The 14,363-nt window shown below is 44.4% G+C and overlaps 1 protein-coding gene across 1 annotated transcript; it reads right to left on the minus strand.

The window, feature by feature from the left end:
• Positions 1–10,292: 10,292 nt before the first annotated feature.
• On the minus strand, positions 10,293–12,514 carry LOC123039993 (tyrosine N-monooxygenase-like). Its single transcript, XM_044462957.1, has 2 exons — positions 11,453–12,514; positions 10,293–11,253 (listed from the first exon to the last, which is right to left on the minus strand). The coding sequence occupies exons 1-2, from the start codon at positions 12,428–12,430 to the stop codon at positions 10,633–10,635; spliced, it is 1,599 nt and encodes a 532-aa protein (XP_044318892.1). The 5' UTR covers positions 12,431–12,514; the 3' UTR covers positions 10,293–10,632.
• Between the last annotated feature and the right edge of the window lie 1,849 nt (positions 12,515–14,363).

Consider the following 14,363-nt stretch of genomic DNA (forward strand, 5'->3'; position numbering starts at 1 on the left):
CACCAAAAGGACCAGACTGAATCCACAACATGCGGCACTTGGTTGACGTACTGATTATCCCAAGGCATGTTAACCCAAGGAATGTCAAGTTTGTTATAGAACTTGTGCAGAAACTTCAGCAAGAGAGCTTCATTGTGGATTTTAATATCAATCATTCGTAATCCACCTTTGCTCTTGGGTTTGCAGACCATATCCCAAGCAGCCAAAGAATTGCACTTGTCACCTTGCTCAGTTTTCTTCGTCCATAAACATCTCCTTCTAATCTTGTCAAAGATTTCAATCAGTTTAGGAGGGAACTTGAGTGTGTACATGGCAAATACCAGAAGGGAGGTGACAGACGCGTTGAGCCAGGAGAGGCGCCCCCCATAAGACATCATGGCGATCATGGCAGTGAGGCGACACTCCATTTTGCAAAGTAAGGGCATGAGCTCATGTATGGTGGGTTTGGTAGTGCCAAGCGGAAGGCCAAGGTAGGTGAAAGGCATGGTGCCTACATTGCACTCAAAGATGTTGGCAAGTCCAGACGTGGTGGTTGCATCAAGGTTGATTGGAATGAGTGTTGACTTATGAAAATTAATCTTGAGTCCAATTGAGGACAGGTAGTCAGAAAGAATTTCCTTGACACGGAGCGCTTGATGCGGGCAGACCGGAAGGACAAGGAGGGTGTCGTCAGCGTACTGAATCACTGGGAAGTCATGTTGACCGTTGCAAGTGAAGGGCAAAAAAAGATCTCCACATCGGAAAGCATCATTAACTACGGCTTGCAATAGTTCAGTTGCAAGGACAAAGATTAGGGGGGACAAGGGGTCGCCTTGCCTCACCCCACAACGGCAAACGAATTGCCGGCCGGGAACACCATTAAGAAGAACGGATGAGCGGCCCGAGGAGAAGAGGCACTTGATCCAAGAGATCCACTTATCATTAAATCCCATTTGCTGCATAATGCGAATCATTGGTTCATGTGCAATTGTATCAAAAGCCTTGGCAAAATCGAGCTTAAGTAAAATGATTGGTCGGCCTGAGCTTTGGCATTGGTATAGGTATTGATATGCCCATGCAAGACAGTCTTGGATAGTGCGCCCCTTGATAAATCCATATTGGTTACGGTGGACAAGCCTGAGGATGAAATGTTGGAGTCTATCAGCTAGTAGTTTGGTAAGTAACTTGAGGCAACAATTTAGCAACGTTATAGGCCTGTAATCATTAACCGTCTCAGGGGAGTTGATCTTTGGTACGAGAGTGATAAGACCATCGTTAATACTTGTCACGTCCAGTGTACCATCATAGAACTGATCACAAAGGGCATAGAAGTCATGTCAAATGATTGGCCAACATGCGTTCAGAAAAGCTCCACTAAAACCATCCGGGCCAGGTGCACGGTCAGGCGTCATATCCTTGACGACATTGTCAATTTCCTCATGAGTGAAAGGAGACGTGAGCTGAATGATGGATGGAAGATTGTTCGCACGAGGAATGATGGATGGAAGATCAAATTTCATGTCTGAGGGGGAAACCGTCCCAAGACGGGTTTTGTAGGTTTGAAATAAAAGGGCTTCTTTGGCTGGGTGATTGTCAATCAGTGTGCCATCATCAATCTTAAAGGAAGAGATATTGTTTTGGTGATACCGCTCCGTGGCCACTACTTGAAATGTTTTTGAGTTTTCATCTCCGAATTTGATCCAACAAATAGTGCAGCGCTTTTTCCAATATAGTTTTTGGTATTTGAGCAAAGTCAGCAGGTGTGCCTTCAGGATGGATCTAAAGTTCATTTCAGGGGTAGACAAGTTTCTTTTATTCTCAAGCTCATCCAAATCCGCTAAGACAGTGTTGCAGTTCGTGATAGCCACCGAAAGACGAGAAATACTCTTACTCCAAATTTTCAAAGCATGCCCAAGAGCTTTGAATTTCTGGCAAAGGACAGTGGCAGCGTTTGCATCCCTAATTGGGCGATTCCACACATCTCTAACAGTGTCCATAAACCCTGGATGAAGGATCCAATAAGATTCAAAATGAAAGAGCTTGGATCAGGGTATTTTGGTCTCAATAGAAACAACACAAGGAATGTGATCCGATACTGGCTTGCCAAGGGGTTTAACGAGCGTCTTGGGGTACACATTAGTCCAATGCAGAGATGTGAAGAACTAGTCTATCTGTTCGAGCAATGGGTCAGTTTGCATGTTACTCCACGTGTATGCCCTCCCTTTCACTGGTAATTCAATAAGTTGTTGCTTATGAATGATGTCATTGAATGTAATCATGTCATGAATATTCCCCCCTGGTTTATTACGATTGTCCGGAGCTCTCATGTAATTAAAATCTCCCAGAAACAACCAGTCTTAGCCATTGGGGATGTGAACATCATAAAGCCACCGTGTGAAAACATCTCTATCTGAACCCGTACACGGCCCATTAACGTTAACTAACGTCCAATGTGAGAGGATTGAATACTGACAAAATCGATGACTAACGCAAAGGGATCATACGAAACTACCGTGCTCGAGAAAACCGAACTCTTTCCCAATCGTAAGTAGCCCTCAAGAGGCGCCACGCGAGGGGACAAAAGCAAAACGATCAAATTGTTAGGATAGCAAGTTTTAATAAACGCAAAAGTAACATCAGGCATCTTAGTCTCTTGAAGACAAACAACGGCACAACCACTGGCAGAAATAGCATTATTCAGGGTCAGTTGCTTCTTCTCAGAATTGAGCCCTCTGATGTCCCATGAGAGCACGTTCCAGCAGCTCAGCAGTGACATAGAGAGATCCAAGCTAAGCAGAGTTGCAGGAGAGATCTTCTCCCTGATCGTCCATGCATTGGCAGACTCGGCAGAGGCAGACACCGCAGCAGGTTCAACTAACAGGGCTTCTTCAGAAAGAACAGAAGCTGGTATAGCACATCTATTAACTCCAATGTCCTACAGAGTAGCTATAGGAGTTGGGGGTGGGATTCGACCAGCAGCAGAGGCAGCAGAAGAAGATGTGCCAATAGATGGAATGACACGGGGGCTTAACCTTGGAAATATTCTTGCGAATGTCAAAGAGGGGAGGTACCTTGAACCCATCATACTTGTTGGAGCGAAGGCTGCGACGCACTTCAGTTGTGGAGATGGGAGCAGCAGCCCTGGTCCTGCGAGAGCGCGTGCTAGTGTAGCCGTAGAAGCCAGTGTGGCAGTGTCCACATCAACAGCAGGGGCAATGATCAGCTCAGCCTGTTCAGGTTCCCCAGAAACATCAGACTGAATGGGCAGCGCTGGAGATGTAGTGGAGCTGTCAGCGAGAACAGGTTGAGACAGTTCCTCGATGATAACTGAAGAATGCGTCAGAGCGTTGATAGAGCTAGATTGCTGGGAAAAGTTTAGACCGTCAGCGTCATGCGTGACCAAAACAGAGAGCTGCAGCGGGTTAGATCACAAGCCAAACCCCTCCCTCCAAGGCCCAAATGAAGCAATCATAGGACTAACAGACTGAAATATGAAAGTTTTGAGATTGAGGCGCGGGATTGGGTCATTCAGCAGCCTAGAGAGGATCTCATCACCTTGTGCTAATAAACCAAACCTAACACATTGTTCATGTATCTCCAGAGAGATGGTAAGCGATTCAGCTGTGGGGTTGTCAATCAATTGCATTGTCTGATCCGGCATGAAGTACATGTCAGACTAAGTCGAGCTTGTGCTGTCAAACTGGTTAATAGAATCATTCCAAGCCTGGAATGCATTGTCAAGTAGTTTGTTTTCAGGAACAAGACCATGCTGTACTGTCAGACCCTACGCAGCAAACCAGACTTGATAGTTCACAAAATGGGGTGGCGTGGGTGGCAAAGGAGGAGCAGCAGGCGCAGGCCAGGCATCCTAGCCAGTGTTGGCATTCACCTGGTGAATAGGGGCACCATTGGCAGCTCCCGCATTATTGCCGGCTCCGGGGGCACCGTTCTGAACGAGCCAATTGTGCAGTTGTTGGTGATAGAGCTGCTCGGCAGTGATCTTCGGGCCAAACGGTGGGTGCAGGTTGCCATCTGGAGGTGGCTGTTCCTCACCAGCAGCAGGAACCTCAGGGAGGAGTCCGTTCTAGTCGTTACTGCGAAGCATTGTGATATGGACTGTCCAACAATCACGCGCATCGCCAAGCTGCCAGACCACAAAGCTCTTTGGGATGAGGCGCAAGCTAATAACTATGGCCTTCAGAAGGATAAACCTGCGGTCCTGATGAGGGTTATACCAAGAAACCAAAGATCCATACCCTCCCAGAGCCTTAGTGATGTAGTAGTCTGTTCGGCAATCATATGGAAAACCAAACATCATGATCCAAACCTCAGGCCCAAAATATGTGGTTCTTCTGTTCAGAGCCTCGTTGTGCGGGACAAAAGTAATCAACAAGTCCTCTTCTTCAAGCTCAAGCTGGGTATTCACCATAGTATCTCGCATGAAAGAATCTACGAATCCAAAAACCCCAATGCCAAAAGGGTGATCACTGACCTCAGTGGTAAAGAGCTGGGATTCCTGAAGAAGATGAACGATCTCGTTGCGGATGGTGGCTCAGCGATGCAGCGGCACATATGCACTGGCTTCAGTAATGGCCAGAAATTCATGGCTCAACGGAGCAATCGGCCGACCACCATGCCACTGCACACGAGTCGATCTGCCGGCCCTGGCTCGACAGTGAAACCCGGCGGGAGGAATGGCACTGGGTTGAGCGGGTAGTTTTCCATTGCCGCGGAGCAGAGTAGTGGAGAAAGGGTCGATGAAGGGGGATGTGGATGCGACGACAATGAAGGTGGAGGCAGCAGTGTGGCAGACTGCGGCGATGGGACGAGGCGGGGCGAGGCCTATTGGGTTTTCGAGGTGGAAGCCGAAGCGTGAATGGAGGGGGGGGTGGCAATGTTGCCTTGGCAATCCATTTCCATTTCCTTTGGAAAATGGCTCGGCGACAGGATCGTGCCACGTGCCCGTAGTAGCCACAAGCATCACATCAGACGGTTTTCCTCTGAGGTTTGGTCATAGTTTGGGTGGAAAAAGGATGGCCCAGAAATCGTGACGGAATAATAGCAGTCTCCTTGGTTGACTCAGGCAGGGGGCGAGTGTCACGGTTGCAGCGTTTTGGGCAATTTTGGTTTTGTGATCCGGCCCCGAGCAATTAATGCAAATGAGACAGGCTTGGCAAGTGATCCTGGTGTGCCCCCATTGAAGGCATCTAGCACAAAGAGCAGCCCAATTAGCGGCAAGAGAATTAATGTCTTCAGCCGAATATTCTTCTTGGGCCAAATCCGCCTGATGCTGAGAGCTGAGGAGCGGGGCCCACATGTCATAAGGAGGGGCATAACAGAAAGCAGACTTGAGGAAACATTTGGGCAAAGGTGGGTACTGGACATGCAATGTGAATTTGAATTGCCCAAATAATATGCACTCAATAACCGTATCCTCCTCCGACTCTGCCTAGGCAAGATATGGTCAATTAATGCCAGGTTGGTAGCGGTCAGGGCGCTGATGTTGCACTGCTGAGGTGGCGGTGGAATCGAACAAAATTGAATTTGAATATTGTCTTTGTTCTTCACCAACGAGGAAGTAGAAGCTTCATGATCATTCTTGCTAGAAAAATTCCAATGCTTCAAATTAACAAGATTAAACTTGCTGAGCTCTTTGGCCGATGAGTGATCATTAGACTGCCCCTCCCTCAAAAAATCCAGAGAAGCAGATATGGCCACAGGCTTAAGATTCAAAACCTCGACCAACTCTTGATCCGCATGTCAATGTGAAGAAGAGAACGCTTAGCAAAACGGCCATTGAACAGATGGAAATGACATACAAAGTCTGGCCAAACACGATCTTTAAACCATAAATTGAAATTCCCCACTTTGTTGTTTGCCATAGAGAAACGAAATGATCATGAGGAAAGGGCAACAACATTGAAATCAGAGCAAATTCCCCCATGGCAACATTGCAATGCCAATCCAATCGAGTCATTCGTGAGAGGGAAGGAAGCCGATGAGAAAGAGACCACAAAAAGAACTCATTGGTGTCTCGGGAAGGAGAGAAGTGCACTGTAGATCCAAACTAGTCTCACCTGATCGGCCAGGGACAAACCAGGAGCAAAATCCCAATGTAGTAGGCCTTCCATGGTGGTTGAAGCTAGAGATCGCCATTGTTGGTGGACAGCAGTGGGAGGGGAGAGAGGTGGGATAGGAGAGGGTGGTGGACGCCATGCCTATTTCCTTCAGGACCTTAACAATGTGGTCAGTCTCTCGTGGATGCTCATATTGGTTCCTACATATTCTACGAAGATCTTATCGGTCAAACCGCATAACAACATACGTTGTTCCCTTTGTCATCGGTATGTTACTTGCCTGAGATTCGATTGTCGGTATCTTCATACCTAGTTCAATCTCGTTACCGGCAAGTCTCTTTACTTGTTCCATAATGCATCATCCCGTAACTAACTCATTAGTCACATTGCTTGCAAGGCTTATAGTGATGAGCATTACCGAGAGGGCCCAGAGATACCTCTCTGATACACGGAGTGACAAATCCTAATCTCGATCTATGCCAACTCAACAAACACCTTCGGAGACACCTGTAGAGAATCTTTATAATCACCCAGTTATTTTGACGTTTGATAGCACACAAGGTGTTCCTCTAGTATTCGGGAGTTGAATAATCTCATAGTCAGAGGAACATGTATAAGTCATGAAGAAAGCAATAGCAATAAAACTTAATGATCATTATGCTAAGCTAACAGATGGGTCTTGTCCATCACATCATTCTCTAATGATGTGATCCGTTCATCAAATGACAACACATGTCTATGGTCAGGAAACATAACCATCTTTGATTAACGAGCTAGTCAAGTACAGGCATACTAGGGACACTTTGTTTTTTCTATGTATCCACACATGTACTAAGTTTCTGGTTAATACAATTCCAGCATGAATAATAAACATTTATCATGATATAAGGAAATATAAATAACAACTTTATTATAGCCTCTAGGGCATATTTTCTTCAAGAAGATCTGATGCTACAAAACTTCATCATAGCCTAAGACACGAAGCAGGTGATCAATGACATTGACAAGGTAGCAACAGAGGATATGGATCTATCATTAGTGAGATCAAGCCTAAGGCATTATCTTTCAACTGTAATATTTCTTTCGAAGGTAGAGCTGCAAATATCCACGCAGATAGATTAGCCAAGTTTTCACATTCCTTTCATCAGGGACTACACGTTTGGTTGTCTGAGCCCACGATCCGATTCTTATACCACAATATGTGGAATTCGAGCAATAAAACTTGGTTGAACCGCTAAGAAACTCTCATCAATTGTTTTTTATTTGTTTAAAAAACAAAATATCTCGTCAAATTCCGATTCACGTGCAAGCAAATAGGAGAGCCTCCTTCAGAAAATAAAATAAAAAATAGGAGGGCCTCCCTCCTCTCAAAAAAAGGGTCACTAGGACTTACTAGATGCACATATAGTTGTACGATTGTCGTTGTCAGTGTTGATCTTCTCTGTTGCCATAGACGCTAGCGCACACGTAAGCTAGAGTCTTGATGCAAACCTAAGCAGCAGACGTACTTGATGTAAATTATGCGCACGCAAAGACACAAATCATTATGCTGTCACTGTGGTAGTATGGTAAGCATAAATATTACCATAAAACTGAAGAAAGGATAACTATTGCCATATGAAACATTGCGCACATCAATTGAATACACGGTTTCTTGTGTCACCGCTGAAAATCTGGATCAAAGACATACTCATTTATATTGCTCTACTATGAAACAAATCAACACCTACAAAATATTAGCCCTGCACACCACCCACCAAGACTACATTGTATCTATTATGCAATACTCATTTATATTGCTCTACTATGAAACAAATCAACACCTACAAAACATTAGCCCTGCACACCACCCACCAGGACTCTACATTGTATCTATTATGCATTGAAAGAAATTAGACACCTATCAATAGTTACTGCTTTTTTTTGCAGATTAATAATTATTTTGTCGCTTATGAAAGGTCCCAAGAACAATTCACTGATTTGATTTTGGTCTCACCATAAGGTGCCAAGAAGCCAACCCCACCTTGGTAAGCACAATGTGATATTTGGGGCCAAATTCACCCATATCTTGGCAAAAGGTCTAGGAAACCAGCAATCTTGGTAGTTGTCTTCGTTAATTGACTTTCAAACATCCATGATAAGGTCATCCAAAGCTTTGTGAGACTCTTGGTCATCAGACATTTCTCTGACATGCGGATATCTATGGAAGATGCATGACATGCAGATATCTATGGAAGATGATGCATCCCCTCTCTTCAGTCTGTTGTACATATTTTCACACAATACACATGGAGATAAATATCATGAGAGCTCACAAAAAGATCAACGGTCGGACATGTTGGCGGAGGGGTTCGGCTGTGGTGGGCGCGGTCGAGGGTAGAGGGGGTCGACAAAGATGTTGGTCGGGGAGGAGGTCTTGAGAGGAGGCTTTGATTTGTGGCAGAACAAGTTGGGGCCACAAATATAATTATTTTGGTCCGAATTATATTGGTCCCTCGCGCCCTCTTTCATGCCAGCGCGTTTGGACCCAAATATTTCATTCTCGCGCCATACACGGTCCCGTCAAGCAATGTGCCATGCTTGGCTTTGCCTGCAGATATAATGACAACAAATATTGTTGGTAGTGTATAATAACAAGATCTCCAATAGATGGTTTGCCTTTATTCAGGTAGTTCTCTCTACAGTTAACCCCCAATCAACAGTTATCTTGTAGCAAGTTGTGTTGTGTGGGTAACTGTAACGTGGGCAAAGTTCAAAAAAAAAAACTGTAACGTGGGCAACTTGGTAACATATTTGTGTGATATTACTAATTATAGCATGAATAACTGGGTAACTACATAATTTCCATGTTGGTAACGATGACATTTGCAACTGTGTAACTACAAAATAATCATATTGGTAACAATACAATTGGGTAACTTAATAATTGTCTCGTTGGTGACTGTAGCATATGCACCTGGCACACATAGTTGTCATATTGATAGTTGTAGCATATGAGCATAAGAATGCCAGTAACAGTATGTGCTAACTTATTACCATCATGGCCTGGTAGACCATGACCGTTGGATCTGACGAGAAACACTGACATCAACCTCGTTCCTAGGGTGATGAACAAATTGTCCTACGGCAAGTCTCCTCATCTACCATTTTTACGACTTATTTTAAATTGGGCCAGTGATCTTGGTTGTGTTGCGTACATACAAATAAGCTACGGGTTACAAGACGTACAAAAAAAAGTTGTTGGTCTACTTGGCTATTGGCTATAAGGACCAAACACTTGAGGTCAAGAATACAATTCCACCCTCAAGCATTTAGGCAAAGCCGTTCGGCTCTAAACCTAAAAATGAAACGTTTTGCCAGCTAACTTTCTCATTCTGAAAATGGACTATGCACCAAACGTTTTGTTGTCCCATTCTTAAAACGTCGCTGAGTGGTTTGCTTGGAACGTTTTATCGTCCCATTCTTAAATTGGGCATATGTTTCTCTCTCTCTCTCTCTCTCTCTCTCTCTCTCTCTCTCTCCTTTCAAGGCATCGTACATCTCTCTCTCTCTCTCTGTGTCTCTATCTCTCTCATTTTCCAAGTTTGCATATATGTGGCCGCGGGATATATAGAGGTATCTCGTGTGATATACAGCAGATGTGACAACCTTGTACGCACTCTCTCTCAACGACCACAAATCATCCCGTGATCGTCGTGCAACTGTGTTTGCTTTGAATGTTCCCTTCTCTTCTCTCGTCCACACACCCACGCTGCTTTGAATGTTCTCTTTTCTTCTCTCGTCCACACACACACATGCTGTCTGTCTGTTATACATGATCGTACATATTGCCACTGTGGACTACTGCCTCCTTTTCTAAATATGGACTACGTACTGACTACATACGGAGTGAAATGAATGAATCTACACTCTAAACTATGTCTATATGCATCCGTATGCAGTCCATGTTGAAATCTCTAGAAAGACTTGTACTCCCTCCGTTCCAAAATAGATGTCTCAACTTTTTTACTAACTTTAGTACAAAGTTGGGTCATCATTTGAACAGAGGGAGTAGTATTTAAGAACAGAGGGAGTACATAGCAATCATGGTACATACTATCAACAACCACAAACTGAGCCTGGGAGCGGCCATTAAGTCTCTCTGTCTCACGCACACACGCGCGCGCATTCCAAGTCACCATATATAGAGTGACATTCTCATACGTCCTCCCGACAACCACAAGTTAACGCGTGATTCAGAGAGCATGATTGATTTGATTCTTCTTCACAGAGAGAGAATCTTTCTGCAGTACATGACCATATGTAGCCAAGCCATTGAAGACCGGCCAGTGACCATGACTGATAGTCACTCACATGCTCACAGCTAAAAGACGGGATACAGTAAAGATGATGCCCTCGCAAATGCAAGTTACATTAATTATATCATGAATCATCGGTTGTTTCTTTATTTCCGCACAAATGTAGTATCTAGTATATTGCCAAGGACTAAATGCTGCCTCATGACATTTTGCACACATAGTTCCAGGTAATATTACCAATATATAATTGAGAAAAATGATTCAATCTACTAATTATATCATATATAGAGATACGCGGCCAGCCGCGGTTGAGCTTGCAAAACAAGGGGTTCAAGTAGGGCAAGGCTTGCATTGCCTTCCTGCAGACTGATATTTTTAACGCCTACAGGTTTTGTCCAAGTGAAGGCCTGCAGCATTCTTGCAAATAACATCATTGTGATCGAGGTACCAAGTGAAATCCCAGGACAACCCCTTCTCCCACTGCTAAAAGAAATGAAACGTAGGCCCGGCTCAGTGAGAAGAACATTCACGGTATTCAAATGCCTCTCAGGGCGAAACTCAAGTGGTTCGCTCCAGATCTTGGGGTTTCGGCCAAGTCCAAGCCGGCTTAAAAGGATGTGGCTATCCTTTGGGATGGTGTAGCCGGCGATAGTGGTGTCCACCATTGCAACATGGGGTAAATTAAGAGCATGGTATGTGTGTATGCGGAAGGCCTCCCGGATACACGATTTGAGATAATTTAGCCGAGGAATGTCAGACTCCTGGACAAGTCTATCTTTACCAACGACAGCGTCGAGTTCATCTATCACTTTTTGCATGATCTCCGGCCTGTTAATCATCTCGGCGAGCGCCCACTCAACCGCATTTGATGGGTAGTCGACTGCTGCAAGCACCATTTCCTACATCGGTCGATGTTGGAATAAATAAAGCAATAAATACAATACAAGAAGAAAAAAGGTCAATGCGTATGTAATATACTCCCTCCGTAAAGAAATATAAGAGCGTCTAGATAGATCTAGACGCTCTTATATTTCTTTATAGACGGAGTATGCTTGAAGAATAGTGAATGAACTTTCTGTTGAGGTAGATCCTACTAACCACTGTTTGGGCTCTTATTTCTTGTAGTGAGAGCAACGGTTGTCCCTCTGCATCTTTAAGATGAACTAGGACATCCAGAAAGTCTCTAGCCCCTTTATCTTCACCACCTTTCTCAAGAGTGGATGACCTTTCATGGATCCGTTCCCGTATGATAGGGTCATGCAACCGGTTAATTGTTCTCATGACATCCATGGAAACCTCCTCATGACCATCCAAGTCGAGGCCTACCAGGGCTGGGATGTAGTCAGACACACAGAAGCTGTACACATGGTTGAGGGCCGTGAAAAGAGCGGCAACATGTGCCTCCTCCTCATATCCAGGTCCATTAGTCGACGAAGATGGTAGGTTGCTAAAGTATCTCTTACCGAACACAAGCCTTCTTATCAGGTTACAACAGAAATGTTGTGCCACATGGCGCACGTTAACAATGTTTTTTGCATGTGGCATCATGCCATAACAAGCGGTGTTGTTAGCGTACCTTACAAGGTGGTCATACTCCTCCTTCCGTAGGTGGTGGAGCTTCTGCTCCATGGACGGGGTGAGGATCTCCAAGGTGAGGACGCGCCTCATCTTCTTCCACTGCTCTCCATGCGGTGACAAGACGGAGCCCTTGTACCCAAAGCTGACTGTTCCCGAGGCGAAGGTGGTGGGACGGGAGGCGAAAACTTCATCCTTCTTCCGGAGTACCTCACAAGCTATCTCCGAGCATGCCACAACAATGACATGAGTAGCCCCGAGACGAAGGCACATGATGTCGGTGTTCATCTCCTTGAGAAGGCGATGGATCCACCGGAACACTGCTGGCTTGTTCCAAATCATCTGGTGCATGTTCCCAATGATGGGCAGTGTGGCAGGCCCCGGGGGCAGCATACCTCGTCGTGCCTGTTGCCGCTGGGACAATACCGCTCTTTTGATTTTTTTGAGAAAATACAACAGCAAGGTGGCCATGATAACTATAACCAGCGTACCAAGAGTCATATTGCATGAGCTGGTCAGGATGCTATATGGACTAGAATAGGTGGAAAGCTGTGGAATAGATAGGATGGGGACGACAAAGGGCTGCTTGAAGACTTGTGTTCGAAGACACTCTTGCTTGGTGCATATATTTGTAGGACATCCGGGGAGCTAGCTAGCTTGGCTGCAGTTCGTCCACGGTTCCATGCATCGTGGACGTACTCAGGTTCATATAATTATTTTATTTGTTAGAGATATTCTTTAGTTTGATCAGCTTCATGAATTTTTTCCAATCGTCAATATCAGAGAAGGCATCTGCTGAGGTAGATCATATGGTGCCTTTCATCCAGACCCTTTCTAAGGTATAATTTTTGGCTTTACTGCAGAAGAGTTGCTTCAGCGATTATTTGTTTGTTTATTCATTCCCGAATTTCACTTGTGTCATGTGTGGTCTGCATTCCTTGGAGATCATAGATTATCTCATCTGCGGAGTGTCTTGGTGACCATCCCGGTCCCCCCGAGTCTACTAAATCTTTTCTAGGCTGTGCTTCTGCTTCCACGGTGGAGGTCAGCCTCGGCCTTGCTTTGGAATCTTGCACTGGGGCCGGGTTTCTTGTGGGTGTCCGTCGACCCGTATAGAGCAATTCTCTCTTCCACACACGCATTAGCTCCAGTTAGCACATGATGCACGAGTGTTTGGTTTGTAGCTAGCCTCAGGGCATGACCCTTAAACCGCCCTCATCTGTCAACACCAAGCGGTCCAGACGTCATACACCATCCAACACGGTACCCCACCTTTCGTGGACTGATAAGGACATTACTTTTCACGCAAACCGGAAACAAACCAGGCGGCTTTGCGGGAGTGCGGATACCCCAGCCCATCAAAATTGAGGCAGAGCCCGCACATTAATGCTCAAAATAAATCTATTAGGAAGCTTTCTACTTCCGTACTTCTTCACAATTTTTATGTACGCATTACTCATTGGAATAGATGCGTTCTTGACACCGTTACCGGAGGGGATTTCTTGAGTAGCCATACGTTTGATGCTTATAATGCTATGTTAGATTTGTTTGGCCCACCACCTCTTTTGGTTAAGGGAACTGCTTTAACTTTGGAACATGTGATGCAACGGCTTAATATTATTGAAAATAAAGTTGCCACTGTTGAATTGATTGAAAATTTGGATAAAAAGATTCATAATCACATTACCCAATATGGATCTAGGGTTGGAGTCACTTTGAAATTTTTTAAAGAAAAAGAACCTATAGTTAATGAAAAAATAGATCTAGATTCTGCAAGAATCGGTAAACTTGAGGATATCATTACCAACTTAGCGTCGGTGTTTTCTTCCATGAAAAAAACTCCAAAACCTCCTACCAAAACTGCCAAATTTATTTATGTTCCTAAAAATAAGGGTGAATCTTCTAGTAAGGGAGACACGGATCTCAAATCAATAAGTGTTCATCCCAATTATCTCTCTATCATTAAGGAACCTTTTGCTACAAATGAATTTCTTGAATTTTTTCCTAAAGGTTTAATCATTGCTAAAAAGGGAGAAACCACTAAAAGTTATAAGTGCTCTATTGAGGAATTGAGTGCCAAAGATGGCACCACTTAGATCTATCTTCGCTTTTATGCCTAGCTAGGGGCGTTAAACGATAGCGCTAGTTGGGAGGCAACCCAATTTTATTTGTGTTTTTTGTTTTTGTTTATATTTAGTAATAAATTTTGCATCTACCTTCTGTTTAGATGTGTTTTTATGTTTTAATTAGTGTTTGTGCCAAGTAGAACCTATAGGATAACCTATGGTGATAGTTAATTTGATTCTGCTGAAAAACAGAAACTTTGCACGCACGAAATTAGTTTTGTTAAATCACAGAAACGTGCTTTTGCGTTGATTCTTTGTGCTGTAGATCAATAGACAAATTTTCCAGGACTTCCTATTTTGGTATGTTT

Source organism: Triticum aestivum, chromosome 2B (assembly GCF_018294505.1).
Source record: "Triticum aestivum cultivar Chinese Spring chromosome 2B, IWGSC CS RefSeq v2.1, whole genome shotgun sequence".
Taxonomy (NCBI): Eukaryota; Viridiplantae; Streptophyta; class Magnoliopsida; order Poales; family Poaceae; genus Triticum; species Triticum aestivum.